The following is a 23,617-nucleotide window of genomic DNA, read 5'->3' as shown; positions in this document are numbered from 1 at the left end:
CTTCCTGGGAAAGATTTACATAACTGTGATAAAGATATTCAGTGTAGAAGCCAGGCGGTGGTGGCGCACGCCTTTAATCCCAGCACTCGGGAGACAGAGGCAGGCGGATCTCTGTGAGTTCGAGACCAGCCTGGTCTACAAGAGCTAGTTCCAGGACAGGCTCTAAAGCTGCAGAGAAACCCTGTCTCGAAAAAAACCAAAAAAAAAAAAAAAAAGATATTCAGTATAGGGCTGGAGAAATGGCATGATGGTTAAGAGCACTAGCTGCTCTTTCAGAGGAACTAGGTCCAATACCTAGCACCTACATGACAGCTGTCAACCACCTGCAACTCCAATTTCATATGGGAGAAGCCCTTCTGGCTTCCATAGGCACTGCACATATGGGATGTACAGACATACAAACAAGCAAAGCACCCATACACATTTAAAAAAAAGATGTTGGCCAGGAGGTGGTGGTACACACCTTTAATCCCAGCACTCAGGAGGCAGAGGCAGGCGGATCTCTGTGAGTTTGAGGCCAGTCTGGTCTATAAGAGCTAGCTCCAGGACAGGCTCCAAAGCTACAGAAAACCCTGACTCGAAAAATGCAGGGGGTACAACTTGTTCCCAAGCTTGACAGCCTAATTTGATCCCCAGAATCCATATGATGGAGGGAGAGGTCCAACTTGGAGGACTTATCTTATGACTTCCAGAAGTGAATTGCGCATGGGGTGTACATGCACCCCCCCAGCACCTTGCCCCTTATAGAATAAAAACAAAACAAAACTGGAGGCAGAGGAAATAATCTCAACTTATTCTACTACACAATGCCATTATTATTCTCATAGCAAAACCAGACATTATAAGAAAAATACAAATCACTATCTCTCCATGGAAACTGACATAAACATTTTAAACAAAAGTTTAGTAAACAGAACTCAAGAACTTACAAAAGAGTAATGCATCATAAACAGTTTACCCCAGGGATGTAAAGGTGTTTTAATATTGAAAAATGAAGCTAGGGGTGTAGCTTGGTAATATAGTGCTTCTCTAGAATGCACAAGGCCCAGTAACATATTAAAAAAAGAAAAAAGGCTGGGCGGTGGTGGCGCACGCCTTTAATCCCAGCACTCGGGAGGCAGAGGCAGGCGGATCTCTGTGAGTTCGAGACCAGCCTGGTCTACAAGAGCTAGTTCCAGGACAGGCTCCAAAGCCGCAGAGAAACCCTGTCTCGGAAAAAAAAAAAAGGAAAAAAAAAGAAGAAAAAAATAAAAAAGAAAGAAAGCCAGGCATGGTAGCACATGTCTTTAATTCCAGTACTTGGTGGGTAGATGCAGGTAGATCTCTGAGTTCAAAGCTAGCCTGGTCTACCCAAATTCCAGAACAGCCAGAGCTACAGAGAAACTATGTCTCAAAAATAAATAAATAAATAAATAAATAAATAAATAAATAGGAATATCAATATTTAAGAAAGGACCAGTCAGTATTTAAAAAAGAGGGGGTGCCCTAGATGGCTCAGTGGTCAAGAGCCCTGGCTGGACATGTACATATGTATGCACACATGTCTTTTTAAAGGCACTGCTTCTCTTCTGCCACCTGACTTCACTTTCACTGCTGCACTAAGTTGGCCTTTACTAGACACCCCAGGTCTACCTCTAAGAAACGGAGTACAGTTCTGAAGCTGGTCTACTAAATACTAGGCAATGAGCTGTTCTGACTTCTGTGCACCTCACTCTCCTATCTCCAAGGGGAAACTAAAAAAGAGGACTTTCTTACAGGCACTGGTGAGGATTACAGGAGTGTGTGTATGTGAGTAGCAGTTCCAACAGTGCCTGGCTGCAGTAAGAACTATACATGGGTTAGCTCTTATTAGCACCTCTGGAAAACCTAGTTCCTTTTTTGTTTTTTCGAGACAAGGTTTCTCTGTGTAACAATCATGGCTGTCCTGGAACTCGCTTTGTATAGTGATATTTTATTTGTGTTTTAATAAATAAAGCTTGCCTGAAGATCAGAGTGCAGAGTTAAGCCACTAGAGATCAGGGAATGGTAGCAAACACCTTTAATCCCAGGACTCAAGACCACCCTGGACTACACGAGACTCAATCTGTCTAAAAAGAGAAAGAGACTCAAACAAAGGTGCTCCACGCACTAGGAAGTCACACGCCAGCACTAGGGAGGTGGAGACAGGGGTGGTATTGCTGGGCAGAGAGAGTTATATAAGGCAAGAGGAGACAAGAGCTCACTGCAGTCTAAGGTTGGTGGACAGCATTGCAGTCTGCAGTCATACTGAGGACGGGACCATGCCTTTGTTTGTCTGAGCCTTGGAAGAACTCCCTAGTGGCTTGGCTGCTTTGCTTTTCTGATCTTCAGCTTAAACCCAGTATCTGTCTCTGGGCTTTTATTATTTGTGCTCTATCTGGCACCCAACTTTTGGGGTACAAATTTATAAAAAAGCCATTTGCTGGTGGCTGGACCAGAGCTACTCATGGCCAGAGTCACTACCCTACAGGCTAGGTTTTGCTTTCTTCTCTCCTGGTGGGCTTTCCCTGAACCCCCTTATTAAGCTGCTGCCAAACTAGGTAGCTGCCTTGAAATCCAGTCAGGTTTTTATTATTCTATACACCAGCAATAAGCCTCACATCCTCATCATCATTGGTAGCAGACTTGGTAAGAAAACTGGGAATTTTTTTAAGGGAGAAATTAGTTCAAAGAGAGAGTTTTTTCTCCCATGTTAAAAAATGGGAAACACAATTACAATAGAGATAGTTAGGACCCTGTATGATTATGTAATTCATGATTTAAAAATGAAAGCCGGGCGGTGGTGGCGCACGCCTTTAATCCCAGCACTCGGGAGGCAGAGGCAGGCGGATCTCTGAGTTCGAGGCCAGCCTGGTCTACAAGAGCTAGTTCCAGGACAGGCTCTAAAGCTGCAGAGAAACCCTGTCTCGAAAAACCAAAAAAAAAAAAAAAAAAAAAAAAAAAAAAGAAACAACTAAATGAAGGGATAACAACATAACCAGGATTGACGTACTGATAATTATCACTTTGATAATCCTTGTTGTTTTGATAATTCTTGGTTTATCTCTTAAAAAGTTGTTTGACTGCCAAGATACAGTCTTTAGAAAAACTAAATAAAAACAGACATAGAGATATTCAGATCCAGAGGAATTTAAATGACAATTTCAGCATTGCATTATAAGGTTAGAGAGGAATAGCTTAAGTTTCTCAAACAACCAACCTTAATATATTTAGTAACCTTACAGGAATTGCCAAATGATAGAGGCTCTGAAGAGCTGACTGGACTCCTGTGCCAAAGTTGGATTTAAGGAGATTCAAGGAAGTGATAGCGTCATATGGTATGTATTTACCTTTTGCAAAGCAAATATTAAACTTGTGGTCACTCTGTAATAGAATTATCTCAAAAGATTGGATAAAGCTAGAAGTATAGAAATCTCCCAAGATCAACTTCTTGGAGAAGGGGATTATGCTACTATAGAAAGGCAATCTTTATATAATGACCATACCCTGGCTTTATGCCATGTAGCAGATTTGAATGTTTGGGACAGAACTGGAGAAGTAGAAGAAAAATTTGACTCATTTACTAAAGTTATACAGGGCCCAAAGGAAACCATCACAGATTTCTTACAAAGATTGACTTCAGCAGTAATAGAATGATACCAAATCCAGAAGCTACACAAGTGATAATTGAATCTCTGGCTTTTGAATATGCTAATTCTAAATGCAAAAGGATAATTAGGCCTTTAAAGGCAAGGTCAGGACCTTTGGAGGAATGGATCTGAGATATAATCAATATTGAGTCAATATTGACCATGATGATGCTTGGCTAGGAGGGGTATTTCCAGAGGTTTGAGGAAAAATCAAAATGTCAAGTGTTTATAATTGAAGCAAACAAAGTCACCTCAAAAGAGATTATAAACAGGAAAATCCTAAAAACAATGTTTTTTCTAAGCATAATCCAAACAGAATGCCTTCCCTTCTAGATTATGCAGGTGTGGCAAAGGCAGACATTGGACTAATGAATGTAGATCAGCCTAGAGATATTCAAAGTAACCCTTTGCCATAGGGAAACTCCTTGAGGGACCTCTCACAGGCCCCTATGCCAAATCTAGTTCAGTCATTTCCTGTCATCATAGAGAAAAACTCCTTCCCAGAGCAATTAAAGGACATAATGCCTACTGCAAGAAACTATACTGCTCTGGATAATAGAACAGCTCTAAAAGAGAGAACAAAAAATTCAGGAGAAACAATAGGAGTATTTTGACAAACACATAAATGAACAAAGCTCAAAATTAAATATACGAATAAATGATGTTGTCATCGAAGGTATGGTAAACACAGGTGTGTATGTAACAATAATTTCACCAGTATCTTGGTATCCATATTGGCCTCTTCAGGAGGAGGTAAATGTTCAGCTTTTAGGGATTTATTTCGGGTAAAACAGAGCGTGAGATAGGTCGAATGTATAGAGCCAGAAGGATGGGAAAGAAAATTAAGGCCATATGTAGCTAACATAGCAAAGAATTTGTGGGAACATGATTTGTTACATGGAATACTCAGATTAATATTCTCCTAATCTTAGAACAAACCATAAATTAACCTACATTTCTGGAAAAAAAATATTATAAGTTATTATAAAAAGAAAGGTCACCGACCACTCAGGTTGTACAAGAACAGGGTACAACAGCTGCTGAATTTCCAAAGGCGCCAACAACCCTGCCTTTAAAATGGTCAGCAGACAAACCTGTATGGGTTGTGCAGTGGCCTTTAACAACAGAGAAACTGCAGGCTTTAAAACATCTGGTAAAGGAGCAACTAAATGCTCTCAGCATACTGAAAAATCAACCAGCCCTTGAAATTCTGTATTTGTTATTAAAAAGAAAGCTGGAAAATGGAGAATGTAAGTTTTAAGAATTGTTAATAAGGTGATTCAGCCAATGGGTTCTCTACATTCGGGAATTCCTTTGCCTTTTCTATAGTCTTATAGTTACTGATTTAAAAGATTGTTTCTTCACTATACCTATAAAGAAAAAGACAGAGAAAAATTTGCCTTCACAGTGCCTATTTACAATAATTCTCAGCCTGATAAGAGATATCAATGGAAGGTTCTCCCACAGGGACTGTTAAATAGGCCATCCTATACCAATATTATATGTCAGCCATTGGAAATAATATGTAAGAAATTTCCTCAATCTATAGTTTACAATGATATAGAAGACATCTTATTAGTTTAATCAAATACAGATACTTTAGAAAGAATGTTTGAAGAAGTAAAGAAAATTTTGCCTTGCTAGGGATTACAAATTGCTTCTGAAAAAATACAAAAAGGATATTTTATTAATTACTTTGGTTATAAAATAGGTTTACAAAAAAATTAGACCCCAAAAGGTGCAAATTAGGAGAGATCGATTACAGACTCTTAATAACTTTCAAAGATTGCTAGGAGACATTTCCAATCCAAAGCCTACTATTGGGATAAAGCCTGATGAACTGAGTAATTTAAACAAAACCTTAGATGGTGATAAGATGGTAAACAGTACCAGGAAATCATCAGCTCATGCTGAGAGAGAAATGGCTTTGGAGAAAAAGAAATTACAGAAGGCACATGTGGATTATGTGGATCCAAATCTTAACTGCATTCTGGTCATATTACCCTCCAAAATTCACCCACAGAAATTTTAACACAGAGGGAAGATATTATCTTAGAGTGGATCTTTTTGCCAGACAAACTGAGTAAAAAATTAAAAAAAAAACTTATGTGGAAAAGGTCTCTAAGTTAATTCTAAATGGAAAATTGAGACTTCATCAATTAACAGAACAGACACAGCAGAAATTGTAGTACCATTCACTAATGATGAAATTGACAAATTATAGGAAGAAAGTGAACCCTAGGAAAGATTTTGAAGTAATTTTTTGGGAGAGATTAACAACAAATATTCCAAAAGCAGGAGAATTCAACTCACAAAGAGAACCAACTGGATCCTTCTTCACATTATATGGGAAAAATCAGTATCTGGAGACCCTACATTCTAGACTGATGCAAATAAATCAGGTAAGGCAGTTTACAAATCAGAAAATTTAAGTAAAATGAATCAAAGTCCTTCGAGTTCAAAAAAAAACTGATTTAGTAATCACACCATTTTCTAGAAGCTATGGCCATCATGGGTATTCCTTTCCAAATAAAGACAGACAATGCCCCAGCATGTCTCTAAGAAAATGAAACTGTTATTTGCTTATTAAAATATAAAGCATATTACATATATAACATACAACTATACAGGCCAGGCAGTTATAGAAAGATCAAATTGAACTCCAAAGGATATGTTAAATAAACAGAAAGGGATGAAAGACCCCCAGAAATAGATTACATAATGCTTTATTAACTTTGAGTTTTAGAATTGTTAATGAGAAAGGAACAACAGCTGTGGAGAGACACTGGATACTAGAAAAAACTATAGAATTAAATCAACCAGTATACTTTAAAGATATATTGACCTCAGAATTGGAAACCAGGACATGAGTTACATTGGGGGAAGGGTTTTGCTTTTGTTTCCACAGGAGAAGAAAAACTATGGATACCATCAAAATTGATAAAGGTTCAATTTGAACAAGAGACACCTCTTAATTAGAAGAGATGATGATAGTTCATCAAACAGCATGGCTGTTTAAACTAACCTATAAAACTAACAAATCTTTTCATTTTATCAGATATGGCCATGTCAAAAGAGAATCTCATCAAAATTAGGGCTGGGGAAGGGTTTTGTTTTTGTCTTTTCAGGAGAGTGAAGGAATCCAGCTAAGGAATCTGAAGACTAGTGGACAAATGAGACATCTGAAGAAAAAGGACAAATCATCTTTAAAAAATCTCAAGAAAAAGAGCAAATTGGCCTGTTGGTATATCACCTTTCCAACAGGATGAAATTTCATAAATCTTCCCAAATGCTTGTTTCTGCTATTCTCTCCAGACATATAATGCAAATGGTCTTTTTGAAGTCCCAGTCCAATTAAAGATTAAAGCTGTCTTTGGAGTTGGAGTATGGCTCTTTTCTTCTCTAAACCCAAGCATGCTTATTAAAGTAAAATCCAAAATCTCTGTCTCATGTCAGAAGAGCCACCTAATATGGGACAGAAGAAAAAAATTTAAGGACTATTTTATTACCACTAATCTCATAATCTTTTGGTTTTATTTTGACTCTTTAACAGTTTTTCTTAGGCTATAAATAGTACCTCAAAATTTACAAGATTTATATATCATATACATGATACATATATCCTTATATCATGATGTTAATAGTTGTATAGAATACTAACTAATAGAAAAAGGCTTCATCTACCTTCTGGTACATTATTTTGAGTTTGAGTCTCTATTAGTTTTCTGCAGTGAGTCCTGACCATGCTTAACAGTGACCTCTGAAGTCTCTGAAAGGAGGATGGGGACCCACAACGACAATACCTCCAAGACTATGATAACACCACTAAGTTGAAAAACACTATCTAAAGATTGGCTTTGGACTACAAACTGTTCAGAACAATTTTGAGGAGGCTAGCTGAGATGATCCAGTCTCACAGACTACTCTAGCCAGGACTTGAGACCAGCCCTGCACTTTTCCATTATGCAGAGCATGGACAACAAATGATACAGCTACCTCTCCCAGGACTTGACAATTAACCCAAATTTTTCTCTTCAGGATCCCCTAAAGATACCATTGCACTCAGACAGCAGGAAGTAAATTTAAGACTATGACAACCACATTCCCAAGAGGTACGGGTTGGTGGGTTTTGGTCTTTCAATGGGTTATAGATATTTGTCATTGTTGGGGGTTGGTTATAATTTGTGATTGGAAACAGGAGAAAAGCTGAACAAAGGAGATTCGGAGTTCCTGTTTTGAAAAGAAAAAAGGGAGATACAGATATGATAGGATAAAAGGGTAGATTACTGAATCTACTCTGAAAAGAAAAAAAGGAGAATATAGATATGATAAAACAAAATTAGATTATTGAATCTACTTTTAAAAAGCAACTACTAATTTCAAATATTTTAGATTGGATTTTTGTATATTATACAAATTTTGCATATTGATACAAATTTGAGATTAATTTTGTTAAAACATACTGTATTTATGTTTCTAATCTTGTTCAAGGTATTGTACCTATACAGCTCATTTAATAATGTAATCCAAATTTCTAGTTCTTTAAAGTTATTATTACAACTGTTTAGGATAATAAGGAAATGCAGGTTAGTAATTAGTCACCTAGTACAATTAAACTTGTAGTCATATTAGGTATGTTCTCAAGGTCTAATAGAGATATATTTTAAATAGACAGGTCATCTTCAAATACTTCAGAGATCTATCGAATATGGTATTTAAGATGTTTTAATAACATAGGGTTTTTTTTTTTCCACAATGAGACATGTCTGCTCCTGATAGTAACAATCTACTTCATAGTAGATAATGGGCATCAAACAATATCCACATGGCATTTACTTTCTTTGTGGCAAAAGCAAGCTGCTGGGCAAGACTGTTGACAGTACGCTATCCTAATTAGACAAGCAGGACACAAAAGATAGTGACACTAAACCTTGTCAGGACAGGTAGGACAGTCCTTCAAAAATCCTCTTCACAGAAAAGTCTGTCAAACATTCTAGGCCTGTAGGCTGAGGATGGATGTCACAACATTGCAGAGGAATTTTAGGTGACTGTCCAGGCAGCCAGCTGTTCCTGTCATTTCTCATATATTTTGGAAATCATTTGCTCACACTTTCTGCTTACTCAGTTAATATTATTTCCTTGGCTTGGCTGCTTTGTTTTCCTTATCTTCAGCTTGAATGCAATATCTATATCTTGGTTTATATTATTTGTGCTACAGCTTTGTAGACCAGGGTGGCCTTGAAATCACTGAGCTCCGCTTGCCTCTGCCTCTCAAGTACCGGGATTAAAGATGTGTGCCACCACCACTCAGCTGAAAACCTAGTTCTTAATTTCTGCTATTTCTCAGGTACTATCTGGTCCATTATTGGGATGCATTTGAACAAGTTAAACTGAATTTCTGAGAGAGCAGTACAGGAAGGTAGTCAGTCTGGAGTGTAGTGCTTACATTGTAGTCCTTCCATTCTCTAGCTTAGATAACCTTGGATACCTTACTTAGCCTCTCAGGACTTCTTAATTCTGAGAATCATAAAACCTTGAGACTGCAGTAAAGAGAGAGCAAGTGCCATGTCTTTTCTTCTCTCAAGGCCAGGCTTGTTTATAATAATGTCTTGTAGTCCTAGGCTAGCTTCTCCAGAGACAGAATGAACACTAGCCTCAGGAGAGTCCATATGAAAGGTTTAAAATAGCATCTGAGTAAGCAGTTTTCTTCTGCACTGAGTGGTATTGGGAGGACAGTTGGAGGCTATTGCTATTATACTGAAATCATCTTTGTTAAATCTCTGCTTACCATTTTGGTTTTGGATATATATTTTTCTTTTTTTTTAAATTTTTCTTTTTTGAAAGCTCTAATCCAAACTCTGTTTTACAGTGCAAAGGCAACTACATCCATGCTGGCTTTCCCCTTTACATCTATCCTACTACTTACTCAGATTTTACTTCACACATATCACAAGCAAATAATTAATATTTACTTATTTGGGAGACTGTTTTTGAGGCAGAGTTTTGTTATGTACTCCAACCTGGCCCAGAACTTGTGATTTTTCTGGGATTACAGATGTGTACCACTACACCTGGCTATAGGGGTCATTTAAAAGTCTACTTATATCAAAAAATCTAAGACTTGAACAGTCCCATCAACAGCAGTATTAACTATCCTTTTATGACTGCAGAAGAACTGATCTAACAAATGGTAAGTATCCAAACATCATTAGTTACTACACTCATCCCCAACACAATACTGCTTTCTCGCCCAAAGCTCAGGTAGACCCACAGACTGAATTAAGGAACCAAGACCCACTCTTGCTCTTAACATTGAGGAAACACCAGTTGAAAGACACTGGGGCTAGAGAGATGGCTCAGCGGGTAAGAGCACTGCCTGTTCTCCCAGAGGACCACATGGCAGTTCACACCTGTCTGTAACTGCAAGATGTGACACCCTCACACAGACATGCATGCAGGTAAAACACTAATGCACATAAAATAAAAATGAATAAATTTGGAAATGTGACTTACCTTTAAGTCTGCATTGGCAGCAAACCTCTGTCCAATTAAAGCTGCATTTCCTCCTACATAGTGCTGTAAGACAATTCAAGGTTATCAGCACTCAAACAAGAGCATAACCCAAGCTTAATCATTTCTAAGGTTAAAAACACAGCCCATTTCTACCCCAGCAGTTTTAACTTTTTTTTTTTCAGAATTGTTTTTATTTTGTGTTTATGGGTATCTTGCCTATGTCTGTGTCTGTGCACCACATGTTTGTGATACCTGAAGAGGCCAGAAGAGGATCCTGGATCGCCTGGAAATGTGAGTCTCCATGTGGTGCTGGCAATTTGTACCCTGATCCTCTGCCAGAGGAGTCAGTGCTCTTAACCACTGAGATATCACCCCGGCCCCCACTAATATATTTTGATTTTTTTTCCTGGTTTTTTGAGACAGAGTTTGATGTAGCTCAGACTAGCCTCAAGCTCCCTATGTAGCTGAGGCTAGTGCTGAACTTCTGATCCTTCTATCCACTTCCCATGGGCTAGGATCACATGTATCTACCACCAGGCTAACTGCACCAAGGTTGGAGGTGACTTGACAACAAAGGTTACAAATGAGGTTAATAAAACAGAAACAAAGCCAGGCATCACGGTGGCCCATGCCTTTAATTCGAGCACTCTGGAGGCAGAAGCTGGCTTAACTCTGTGAGTTCAAAGCCAGCCTCATCTACAAAGCAAGCTCCAGGACAGTCAGAGCTACATAGAGAGACCCTGTCTCAAAGCAAACAAAACAAAACAAAACAGACAAGGAGTAATAAGGAAAGATGGAGAGGATAAATATGAAAACCAGTATAGTTGTTTGAATTAGATCAAACTGGCCCTGAGCTTCCAGGCAGTTAAAGCAGAGAATAGAAAACACAAAAGTTATGACTGTACCTTATCCCACATACTGTGATTCCTTAATGGAGCATACGACTATGTCATTCTCCTAAATATCACTCAATACCCGAGCATATCCTTCTCTCAGTGCTGGAGCCTAGGGCCTGTGAGTGCTTTCAGCTGTATCCTTAGTCCTAAGATGTAGCTACGCAGTTTTGGGTTTTTTTTTTTTTTTAAGTTTTGTTGTCATTTAATTTGTTTGTTCTTTTCCTCTGCTTCTTGAGTGCTGAGATTAGGAGTTCACATCATCACACTGGGCTCTAAAATGTAACTTTCTGTGGGGACTTTGGGGTGGAGAAGTGGGTGACACAGTGTCTTGCTATGTAGCTTAGGGTACTTTGAGCTCACAGCAATCCTCCTATATCAAGCTCCCAAAGTGCTGAGATTACAGGCATGAACCAACACGCCTAGTTTAAAATGTAGCTTTAAAAAATATTTTGTATTTTATTTAATTCAATGTCCATAATACAGGTAAGCTTTGCTTGGTTCCAATATGTATGCATAAATTACAGTTATGATCGTTTAATTAAATAACAGTAGTGTGGTGCTATTTTGTTTGTCCTCTAACAAATAAAGCTTGCCTGAAGATCAGAGCGCAGAGTTAGCCGCTAGTTAACCATAAAGGTCTGGAGGTCTGTACAGACAGGCAGGAAGTGATATGGCTGGGTGGAGAGGGGAATATAAGGCAGGAGGAGACAGGAGACAGCAGATAAGAGTTGGTTGTGACTTGCTCCTTTGTCTCTCTCATCTTTCAGCATTTACCCCAATATCTGGCTCTGGGTCTTTATAAGTAAGAGCAATTAGAATTTGCGCTGTACACTAGTTTCTCCAACAACACAGTTTAAATTTCAGTTTCTATGGTAAGTGTAGCTGCATAAAGTACAAACATTGCTCCCAGACTTTTCAGTTTACAAATTACCCCACCAAGGAGAGATGTGCATTATGAATAATTAATCACATCCTCTCTTTGTATTCTATACGTTATCCACTTTAGGAATAGATAGTAAAGTAGGTAGCTGTGTTGCCTGTTTCCCAGTGTCATGAGATTTACTACAAGGAAAGGCCTGAAGGAGGGAATGCCAGCAAAGAGGGAAGTGTAAGAAAGGACCAAGGGGATACTGTGGGAAACAGACACAAGAGACTAGAAGCAGCATCACCGAGGAACGCTGACATTGACACTGTGTACAGTGTGTGTACAGAGCCTTTCTTGCTTTCAGCTCATGATCTCTCTTCCACCCCTATCTTGCAGTGGTGAAAGGTAGTTCTCCAAGTCAGCCTTCCTCTGGATCCCTGGGCCTTTGGCTAGGACACCCTGCCCTTCTATATTATGTATGGTCCTGAGTCCTTTCCAACAACATATGATACTGTCTCTGCTCCCCTTTCCCCACTGACATCTCAGTCTCCAAAATGATCCTCCCTAAACAGGATTAGGGATCTCTTACCACCTAACTTGAATAGCCTTTAATACAGCTCCAGCTCTTAGGTGATAAACATCTGGAACACAACTAGCTCCTTCAGTTAGGGATCACCTTCTTAGGATATGGGCTAAGTAAGTGTCTGTTGCTAAGTTTGGAGAGAGGGTGGAAGTAGCACACTGATGTTTTAGGAAATACAATGGCCGCCCTGGTAGTAAACTCTCCAGGTAAAGCCCCTCACACAGGACAACTCCTATTCCCTCCACGCTGCAGCTCTCATCTAGAAAGCAGGCAGCTCCAGCTAGTACTTCATGTTGCTAAGCATGGATTCGGATGCCTTGGAAACTCAAATAACAGCCAGTTCGGTTAAGAAGCCTGAGAAGTTCTCCCTGAGCAACACTCCATCTTTTTTGCCCTTAACCCACACAGAGGCAGAGATTAAACAACTTACTCTAGATGCTGGCCATTACTCTCACCCTGTGCTTTAGGTCAATCAATCTGTGTTTAGGCAGGACAGAGATAGCTTTCTATATAAAAATTTAGAATTTTCTGTGATGGGTAGCTCAAATTTGGTCTACATGTCAGATTTAATGTTTTACTTAACTACAATGGATAGAAGAATTCACTAAGAAATGTTAGGGAAATTTCAAGATAGCTATAAAACAGACACAGAGTTTCCATAGGACGGTTTATCTGTTGGTTATCAGGCCACCAGCCTTACAGCTGATGGTAATTTGAAAAGGTACCAAACTGAGGCATCAGTAGAAGGTAAGCAAGACATTTTTATAACGTTTAGAAATAATGTGGACCATCGAAAAGCAGAATTTAATTCCTGTAGGATTCCTGCCCCCTCCATCAAAGCAGAAGAGGACATAAAGCAAACTGGCTTAAATACCAGGATCATAAAGACTAGTGAACAGGAGACTTACCCCACTACAACTAAGATTCTCTTCCGAGAGAGGACTTCTGCTGCTGAGCTTAGCTGTCAGGATGGATATGACAACTGTCTCCTTTACAGACTTAGCTGGCTAATGCCTCGCTTATTTCTAATGCTCAGGATGACCACTTCAAAAGACAAAATGAATTTAAATCTCAAAGGGATCAAAATCAAAATGGTCACCAAGGTCTGCCTGTGATTGGTACCAATTAAAAATGTATTAACAACTTCCCTAGCAGGGCTGGAGAACTGGCTCAGCAGTTAAGAGTACTGGCTACTCTCCCAAAATTTCCTGAGTTCAGTTCCCAGCAACGATATATGGTGGCTCACAGCCATTAGTAATGAGATCTGATGCCCTCTTCTGGCCTGCAGGCAGAATACAAGCAGAACACTGTATACATAATAAAAATAAATCTATAAATACAGAACAAAACAAAACAAAACACCTCCCTAGTCAGAATTCAGGTTCATACTTATGTGAGACCTTTCTTTTGCATAAAATGAAGGCCCTACATAAAGAGGAAGCATTACTAGGGCCTAGTGGTGCTGGGATGAGAGAAATCAAAACCAAAACTCATCCCCAGGTTACGTAGAGGACAGGCATGCTGGTGAGATGGGAAGAGCCAAGGCTGCATCTCCAACTCTAGAACTGACTCTTCTACCACACATTGTGCTTCTACCATGCGGGTTCCAGGGTTTTGTTGACAAGGACAGGTGAGCTAAAGATACTGAAGTTCCTATGTCTAGTGTGTTTTGCTCTATAAACAAGTGGTTATCAAAACAAGGTCCTCAACCCAATAGTGTTAACCAAGAAACTTGCTAGAAAAGAAAACTCTAGGTTTCCATAGACTGAATAGGAACTCAGAATAGCAGTGGCAATTTCTTTTAAGAGTCCCTACTCTACCTCCCCTCAGGGATTCCAACACATACTTCAGCCTGAGAACTACCAATCTAGACCAGCAGATTTCAAACAGTGTGATTCTGCCAGCACCTCTTCCCCTCAGGAAACACAGGAGAGTGTCTGAGATAGTTTGGCCCTCACAGTGGAGAGCAGAGCTTTGCACTCAGCAGTCCGAAGTGGGAGGCTGCTGACAACTCCCTAACACACAGAACAGCCCTTCTCACAGAGCATTAGCCTCCACCCTCTTGAAACACCCTGGTCTGGACAAACGAAATAAAGGTGAAGACACTCCCAACCCCTTCCAAAAAGGATTCAGATAGAGCTCTGTGTGGGTTTATCTTTTTTCCTTCCTTCTTAGCAAGGACTCAGACATATTAAGATTACTGCAAACTATATATAAAGAATTATAACCTGAAGGGAGAGGGACTGGGAGGAAGAGAGGGAGGAAAACTGTGGCTGGGATGTAAAGCAAATAAATACATTTATTAAAAGAAATAAAACATAAAAACACACACAAAAAATGGAAAAAAAATTATAGCCTAAACTAGGAATAGACATATATACTTCTAACCTTTAGTCTAGTAACAAAAAAGGGGGAAGGGTGTTCTGTATGATCCAGAACAAAAATTCTAGTAAAAGAAATAGTAGGATTAATGACATACACTACACAAAATTTTACAAAAAGGGCCAACCCACAGAATTGGATCTTGGTGTACACTGAAAGAAAAAGAGAAAGCTACCTTTTTTTTTTTTTTTTGGTTTTTGGAGACAGAGTTTCTCTGTAGCTTTAGAGGCTGTCCTGGAACTCCCTCTGTAGACCAGGCTGGCCTTGAATTCAGAGATCCACCTGCCTCTGTGTTGATATTAAAGGTGTGCAACACCACTGCCTGGCTGAGAAAACTGCTTCCAAGAACCCTGTTTTAAAAAAAAAAAGGCTGGAGAGATGGCTCAGCAGTAGAGCATTGCCTGCTCTTCCAAAGGTCCTGAGTTCAATTCCCAGCAACCACATGGTGGCTCACAACCATCTGTAATGAGGTCTGGTGCCCTCTTCTGGCCTGCAGGTCTACATGTAGACAGAATATTGTATACATTATAAAAAAAAAAAAAAAAAAAAAAAGGCTATCCCCCTCCCTTAACAAAGTTTGTAGCACTGGTAATTGGGGCAAACCTGGGCTCCAGGGAACTCGGATGCAGTCTGGGCAATGTCATGGAAGGTTTCCTTATCACTGAAGAAGCGCTCAGCAGCGGCTCCCTTCCCCATGAAGTACACAAAGGCTTCTTCCAGATCACTTCTTGAATGCAGAACAGCATGATCTCTTCCACTCCCAGGATTGAGACCAAGCGCCTGCAAAAGCTTCACGCCAGAGATCACCACATCCACACAGGCATTGACTCTGGAAGGAGAGAGATGAAAGGAAGCTGAAGCATGGGGCGGCAACTCTGAACTTACCTACAGAGAGGAGCTCTGCAGATCTGCATTCACACAGCAAACAGCTGGCATAGGTTTGACACCAGGACGATAAAGCAAACATCATATATCTAAAGAATGATTTTATCTGGACATACATATTGGAACTCTTTTTCAGAGTCAGGCAAACTTTTATTGTCAGCTACACACTGAGAATACAGGTACTCAGCACTCAGAACAACAATATCATGGGAACAAAAATGCATTTATGCAAAGATGCTGGCAGAGCTATGCTGTCTGGATGCAAGTCCCTTCAATTTCTGAATCTATTTCCTTGCCTATAAAATGGCAACAATACAAGTTAACTTACAGTAAAGGTTTAACAAATTAATGTATGTTTTAAGATGCAAAAACAAAATCTTGTCAAAAGGCAGCTGTCAGATACTTTCCTCCAAAGACAAGACAGGACATTGGGGAGACTACACTAACTACCAAATACTCCGAGCTGAAGCTGCATCTTAGAAATGAGCATGGCTTAGAAGACTTAGGTAGGCCTGTAACCTTGTTGCAACTCAGTACTTGACATGAGTTCACAGAAGTGGTCCATGCACTTCAAAGGGCTGCTGAAAACCAGTACAGCATCACCTGGTTGGTTGTATGAAATTATAAAGCCTCATCAAAATAGTAAGACCTTGTTTCAGAGGGAAAAAAAATGACCAGGTATATTAGCTTATGCTTTTAAGTCCAGGATTTAGGAGGCTGAGACAGAATTGCTGTGAATTCCAGGACAGCCTAGATAAGTCTATAGTGTAAAACCCTCAGCAAAAACAAACAAACAAAAATCCCTAAAAATAACAGAAAAATGTTACTGACCATTTACTTATGTGCGGATGCCAAACTAATTACTCTATGTACCTGTCACACCCTGTCACCAGTTAAACTCTCCCTCTGAAGCTAACAACATCCTTCAACATCAACAGGCACATTGCCAGAGCTTCACTGTGAAGAGGAAACTAACAAATTGTGCTCACTTGACAGGAGGGCAGAATTTCAAAACATAAATGGTTGTGTGATATGGAGAAAGCAAAATCAAACAATTAGGGAACAAACAGGACAAAGATACTGAATGTCTATCTAAGAAGGGGGTCAGAGAAGAAACTGGAAGCCTAGCTTCCTGGTCTATGAGCAGAGACTGGGTGGGAACAGCGTTCTTCTCCCTAAGCTGAAGCGTCTCAAAGGATAGTGTTTCTTATCACTTTCCTCCATGGTGTCCTCGGTAAAATGTTTCCTAAAGTTCCTCTAGCTTTAACAGTCTCTGCCTTGGCTGTTGAGAGAACTAATCATAGTCAAGAGATACCTGGCCGAAGAGAATCAAGGACTGGGGGTGCTATGCCCTAGATGGTGCCTCTCATGAGGCACCAAAGTCAGGACAGGCATCTTTAGTAAGGAACACCAAGTCAACAAGGGCTGTGAGCTCAGTTATTAGTCGTCACGGCTCCAGCTGAGAAGAGCTATAGTAGAGATTACCCAACATTCCAAAAGCCACAGACTAGAGCAGCTTTAGTTCAAACTCAGATTCCTCTATACTGAATTCCTCGCGGGGGCACAGGTAAGCAAGGCGATGAGGAAAGGTCTATGACATGAATGTTCACCTAGAGTGGAGAATTTAGAGGGAGCAAAGCTCAGGGCAAAGAAAGGCTTGAGTCAATGTGAGGTTGAGGGCTTCATTTTTATCCCATAAGCAATAGATACCCAGGTCCTATTCAGAGGCAGGGAGGATTCACATTTCTAAAAAGTCAAGGTGGGCTTCATCTAAGCACTGGCATCTCAAAAGTAAGCAGTCCCGGTCCTCAGCAAACTCCTAACTTCAGCCTCATTCTCAGAAGCCACTTCATCTGAAATCCCACAAATCCTCTGCAGCCCAGTTTAACTGGCTCCTGTCTGTCTCTTATTCTGGTAACCGTGGGGCCTGAATACGGAAGCAGAAGTGGGAAAGACCAGTCTTACACTGTATTCCAGCACCTGATGGCTCTGTGTGTGTGGGACCTCGGGAAACCAGTATTTCTAAGACAGCTTGTCATTTGTGATGACTGAACACTTAGAACCACCTGATTCATAAAGTAGCTACACCTGGAATGGAGGGCCTACTTTCTTTAATTGCCCATCCACCCTGCTATCCAGCATCTCCAATCTCACCCTCTAGTATCACTGCCAAGCAATGGTTTGGGTCTTTTCCTCCCTTCACCAAAGTCCTACAATGGCCTCCTTACCAGTGTCAGGGTCTCCAGACAACCTGCCTTATGGATCACACTAAACCGTGTGCTTTGAGTGAGAAATGAATTCACGTGTCAAACTACACGTTTGTTCCCCCCATCCCATGCCCTACCTTTACACTTAAACACCTCTGGGTAAGAAATAATGTTGCTAGTGGGTTTGTGCTGGCCACAAAAAGCTGCTGAGGGGGCTGGAGAGATGGCTCAGAGGTTAAGAGCATTGCCTACTCTTCCAAAGGTCCTGAGTTCAATTCCCGGCAACCACATGGTGGCTCACAACCATCTGTAATTAGGTCTGGTGCCATCTTCTGGCCTGCAGGAATACATGCAGACAGAATATTGTATATATAATAAATATTTTTTTAAAAAAAAAAGGTGCTGAGCAGTTAGAATGAGTTAAAACAGCTGCTCAAACTTCTATCTTTTCCATTCCCATCAGATATTTTCAACAAGGAACTTTAGCGGCACTCGCCTGCTTATAAAGCTTAACTCTCTTCTCCATCACCAACTCTAAGATTCCCTTCTCAGCATTCTCATTCTCAAATCCTGCTACTGTAGTCCAGAATGGCCCCAAACACACCCTCTTCCCACCTCAGCTCCCAGGGCGCACCACAACTGATGCCGCCTCGTTTCTTCTTCACTATGGACTTTTGCCAAGTTGTTAACTTTCCCACACTCAGTCCTTGCTTAGATGTATCTGTTCCCTTGCCTTGATCTGAAGAAATCCTTTTCCCTCTAGATCTATCACACAAGTTACCATGGAATATATTTTCTATCATGGTCTCAACAAGATGTCCCATCCATATGGTTTTGTTACAATGTAATTTTGATATTCTTCCCACCAAGGAGTAACCCATGTCCTCTCCCCTTAAAACTAGGTAGACCAAACTCTGGGAAATCTGATCCTATAGTTAAACCATGAGACATGAAGCCATCTGCCTGATCCTCTTTGGACATTCTCCTAGCCTAGCCTCCCTGTTCTGAGAATCCGAACAGCCAGAAGATGCCTCCTGTAGGTGGAAAACCTCAGTAGATATTCTAGCCTTGATCAATCTTAATGATAAACCTAGTCTCAGTCATCACCCTACTATAACTGTAGAAGACCCCAAATGCTAGAAGTGCTCAGTTGAACCCAATCTTATCTTAGAATAACAAAAGGTCATGAAATATGGCAGTTTTAAGTAAGTTTTGAGGTGATTCATTACTATGATTATTATGTAACAATAGAAAATGGAATGCCATCTCCTCAGAGCGTTTTCTGCTATCCCATCCTGGGAGGAATTAGCAATTCTTTGGACTAGCTGGACGGCCTTACTCTTACCAGGAGCCAAACACAGCACTTTTCACAACTGTTATGGACAATGGTAACCCCTACCTCACCTCAAATTCCTATGTGGAAACCCTATGGTGGTTTGATTAAGAACTGTTTAGGAAGGATTAGGAGGTGTGGCCATGTTGGAACAGGTGAATCACCAGGGGTGGGATTTCAAAAGCCCACGCCCTTCCCAGTTAGTTCTCTCTCTCTCTGTCTCCTACTTTTGAACAAGGATATAAACTCTCGGCTACTACTCCAGTGTCATGCTTGCCTGCCTGCTGCCATGTTTCCTGTCAAGATGGCTATGGATTCATCCTCTGAAACTGAAGGCCCCAATAAACTCTTTTATAAGTTGCTTTTGTTGTGGTGTTTTGTTATGGCAGTAGAGAAGTAACTAATACAAACCCAGTCCCCAGTGTAACTGTATTTGGACTTCGGGCATCATGTGAAACAATTAAGGTTAAATGGGTGGCAGAGGTAGCCCCTAATCCAACAAGAATGGTTTTCATATAAGAGGAAGAGACATCACTCTGGACTACGCAGTAAAAGTCATGTGAGAACACAAGAAGTTGGCCAGTTGCAAGGTAAATGGCATCGCCAGAAATCAGCTTCCCTAGAAACCACTCTGGAACCTTGATTTGGGACTATCAGTCTCCAGGGTCACCAGAAAGCTTCTGTTGTCTTAACCAATTAGTCTGAGTTATCTGTTCTAGCAGCCCAAGTACTACAATAATGAATCTATCTGCTTCCAACAAATGCAGCAGAAACTTGGCCTCCTCCATAATACACTCAGAACCCAGCACATACCCGACACAGCTAAAAGAAAAAACAATCAAGAATCTGATAAGAGAGCTGGACTTGGTGGAGCACGCCTTTAATTCCAGCACTTGGGAGGCAGAGGTAGGTGGATTTCTGTGAGTTTGAGGCCAGCCTGGTCTACAAAGAGAATTTCAGGACAACCAGGGCCATTACACAGAGAAACCCTGTCTTAAAAGAACAAAACAAAAAAGAATATAAGACCAGGCATGATGGCAAAGGTCTTTAATCCCAGCACTCACACTCGGGAGGCAAAAGAAGGCCAATCTCTTGAGTTTGAGGCCAGTCTGGTCCAAAGAGTTCCAGGACAGCCTAGGTTACACAGAAAACCGTTGTCTTGGAAAATAAATTAAAGATAATTTAAAAAATAAAAAAAAAAAGAAAGAAGAAACAAAATCAGATAAGGAGGGCTGGAGAAGGCTCAGCAGTTAAGAACACAGGCTGCTCTTCCAGAGGACAGAGTTTAACACCAGCTGGGGTAACTCACAACCAAGCACATGTAACTCAGCTCCAGGGGATCCAGCACTCTTTTTCTGGACTCCAACGGGACCTGCACTCCCACCCACTCCCACACAGATACATTTAAAAATTTTTAAATCTTAAAATAAGACTCTGATAAAGGCTAGAGAGATGATTCAGTGATTAATAAGCAGGGTCCTCTTGCAGAAGACCCAGGTTCAAGTCCCAACACCCACGTGGCAGCTCACAACTGTTCATAATTCCAATCCCAGGGGATCAGAGGCTTTTGGCAGGCACTGCATGAACAAACATGCTGACAAAAACACCCATACACATAGAAGAAAAAAAAAAGAATCCGGTAAAAGGGTAGATGAAGAGAGTATGAATTTGGAAAGAGGTAGGAAATACACAGTAAAGACTACCTGGATACAAAACTAGTTAACATGTGAGTACTTTCAAAAGCTAACATATTATTGGTTAAATAACGTGATTATTTCATTGATGCAGGTCACCTTTGCTTTACTCCACTTAGCCACAACAATGGCACAAAATAGGAGGGACGAGTTGTTTTTGTACAGGCCTCTTGGGCATATAACACAAGTACAGGAGGGAGGAACAGGCACATCTAAGTTTGAGGCCCATTCCTCATCTACATAAGTTCCAGACCAGCCAAAGAGACCTTAGTTCAAAAAGAAGCAAAAACTCAACAAATCCAACCTAAAGAAAAGCATAGCCCCCCAAAAGATAATAAACTTGGCGTTGTATGGCACCCTTGACAGGACAAGAAAACCAAGACGAACTGGGAGAGGGACTAAGGTTAGTGTTAGAAAAAAAAAATTACATTTCTGTGAGTTTTACAAATAAAGGAGGTACTGTGATTTGGGAGAACCTTAAAAATACAGACTGTCACTCAGAATGGGGAAGAAAGTAGTTCTAAGGAGGGCGTGCTGAACGTGAAAGGTGCAGAGAGCAGACAATGAAACCTTAACCAAAAAAAATTACTGAATTTGAAAATGAGCAGTTTTAGTACAGTGGTCTTCGGACGAGATGACGTAAATAGCTAGATACAGAACTCATTCAGCTTCAAGTTCAAAATAGGAAGAGCGCTAGAATAGGGATCTGTGACCGACAGAGAACAGTTGGCCGCGAAGGGGTGAAAGTCACGACAATAGAGTAACCTCAAAAAAATACAGGTGACAGGCTGGGTTAGATGTCTAAGAGGCTATTAGGGCTAGCTGGTTTTACACGGAAAAGAGAAGAGCAGAACTAGCCGAGGGGGAAAATTGTGCTGAGTGTCCCTGAAGCGATGACGAAAGGCTCGTCTCACACGTCCGACACTTTTGCCAAGAGGGCAACGCGGACACCAGAGCGTCCAGGGCAGACCCCGGAGCGCGCACACTTCCCGGGGAGGCCCAGAGCCACAGGCCCCGCAGGCACTCACCCCACAGCCACGCGGCGCCAGCGCCGGGCGGGCTGCACGATGAGGGCATCCCAGGCGGCCGCCAGCCGGCCCTCGGGGGACAGAGGTCCCGGGGGCGCGGGTCCCAGCCGCAGCGAGCTCCAGAGAGAGCGCAGCGCCGAGCCCGGCAGCTCCGGCTCCAGCAGGAACACGCAGCCCACGGCCAGCGCCAGGAAGCCAGCGCACGCAGAGCCGCGCCACAGAGCCATGTGAGCACACCTCCGCGCTGGTGGAGACAGGCTCCGTTCTCGGCTCGCGCCTCCTCCCAGCTGGGCGCGTGATGACGTAGACACGCGTTGGCGTCACACCCGCGCGCCACAGGCTCCTCCCACCATGGGCGGGCGGGGCTACTGGAGAACGGGAGCTCCAGCTATGGGCGGAGCTCTGGCTGGACTCTGGGCGGGGCGATGGGCGGAGCGACAATGGCGCGAGCCTTGGGGAGTCTGTAGAATCACATCCTGAAGTTGGGCGGCGCTGTTGAGCGGTCCCGACCTGAATGAACAAAGACGGGAGTGTGGCCCTAATCCTTGCTAGTCTTCCCGGAGCTCACCTGTAGAGTAGGAGGGGAATCCGTTTACTTCCCTACTAAAATGGGACAGGCAGAAAACGAAGCAGGCAATCCTTGCGATTATGTAAGAGTCAGTCGGTTTCCCGGTGACACAAGCTGAGATTGAAAAGAGCCCCTAGAGATCTTGTTTAATCTAGAGATCAAATTCAACACTCAGACCCCTAACAGGGGTGCTGTTCCTTTTAATAACCTCAGAATAATCTACAAAGGCATACGACCTTATGTACTATATGGAGGGACTATAGACTCGCTTTAAGACCTCCTGGTTTAGTTCTCGGTGATACTGCGGAAATCCAGTCCTGTCTTTCTTGGTGTGGCACTTTTGTGTGGGAAGGCAGGTTAAGAGTCAGGGAAGCCAGGCTTGTTGCCCAGCTCATTCGCAGCATCATCTTCTACTCTGGGTTGTTTCTATTCGGGTTTCCAGTTCTGCTAGCTCCTGACCAATTTTCTTATCTGTCATGACGTTTGTATTTCCCTAGCTGTGATCTTGGACAATAGTCCTCATTCTCCCACCCCCCCACACACACCCAGATGACCTGACTATTCAGTCCTTTTCAAAGGAGACCTTCACACAAGAAGAGATTTGGGATGCTTTGGGAAAGACAAACCAAGAGGCTTATGAGAGTTGTGTAAGTCCATGAATACTATTTTTCCTAGAGTTCCTTATGTCAACCTGTTCCAGAGAAACTGTTTCTATAGTGGCCCTCAGTTGTCAAGTTTCCCTGCCACCATCATCTGTTTCCAGAACAGTATATCCATTAACTGGCCAGAGACTGTTTACTAGTTTGTTTGTTCACTTTTGGGTTTATTAAATGAGGTCTCGTGTAGCACAGACTAGCCTCACACTCACTGTTGTCAAGGATGATTTTGGACTTCTGCCCTCTGCCTCCACCTCTGGATTGCACTAGGATTACAGGTGCGTATCATTGTGCCTAGTACTCAGGAAGACCCCCAAGGTCTTATGCCTTCTAGATAAGCTCTTTACCAACTGAATTGCA

The 23,617-nt window shown here is 41.5% G+C and overlaps 1 protein-coding gene across 2 annotated transcripts in view; it reads right to left on the bottom strand.

The window, feature by feature from the left end:
- The window catches only part of Adpgk (ADP dependent glucokinase), a 31,676-nt gene extending 9,363 nt beyond the window's left edge, over positions 1-22,313 (bottom strand). For both annotated transcript variants that reach the window (XM_038322789.1, XM_038322790.1), the window contains exons 1-3: positions 22,034-22,313; positions 15,490-15,715; positions 10,161-10,223 (exon numbers count right to left, since the gene is read on the bottom strand). In XM_038322789.1, coding sequence (XP_038178717.1) covers positions 10,161-10,223; positions 15,490-15,715; positions 22,034-22,260 — 516 coding nt within the window. In that variant the 5' untranslated portion in view covers positions 22,261-22,313. The remainder of the gene's footprint in view (positions 1-10,160; positions 10,224-15,489; positions 15,716-22,033) is intronic.
- Positions 22,314-23,617: the final 1,304 nt, after the last annotated feature.

This window comes from Arvicola amphibius, chromosome 3 (assembly GCF_903992535.2).
Source record: "Arvicola amphibius chromosome 3, mArvAmp1.2, whole genome shotgun sequence".
NCBI lineage: Eukaryota > Metazoa > Chordata > Mammalia > Rodentia > Cricetidae > Arvicola > Arvicola amphibius.
This window is presented reverse-complemented; position numbering and strand designations above follow the sequence as displayed.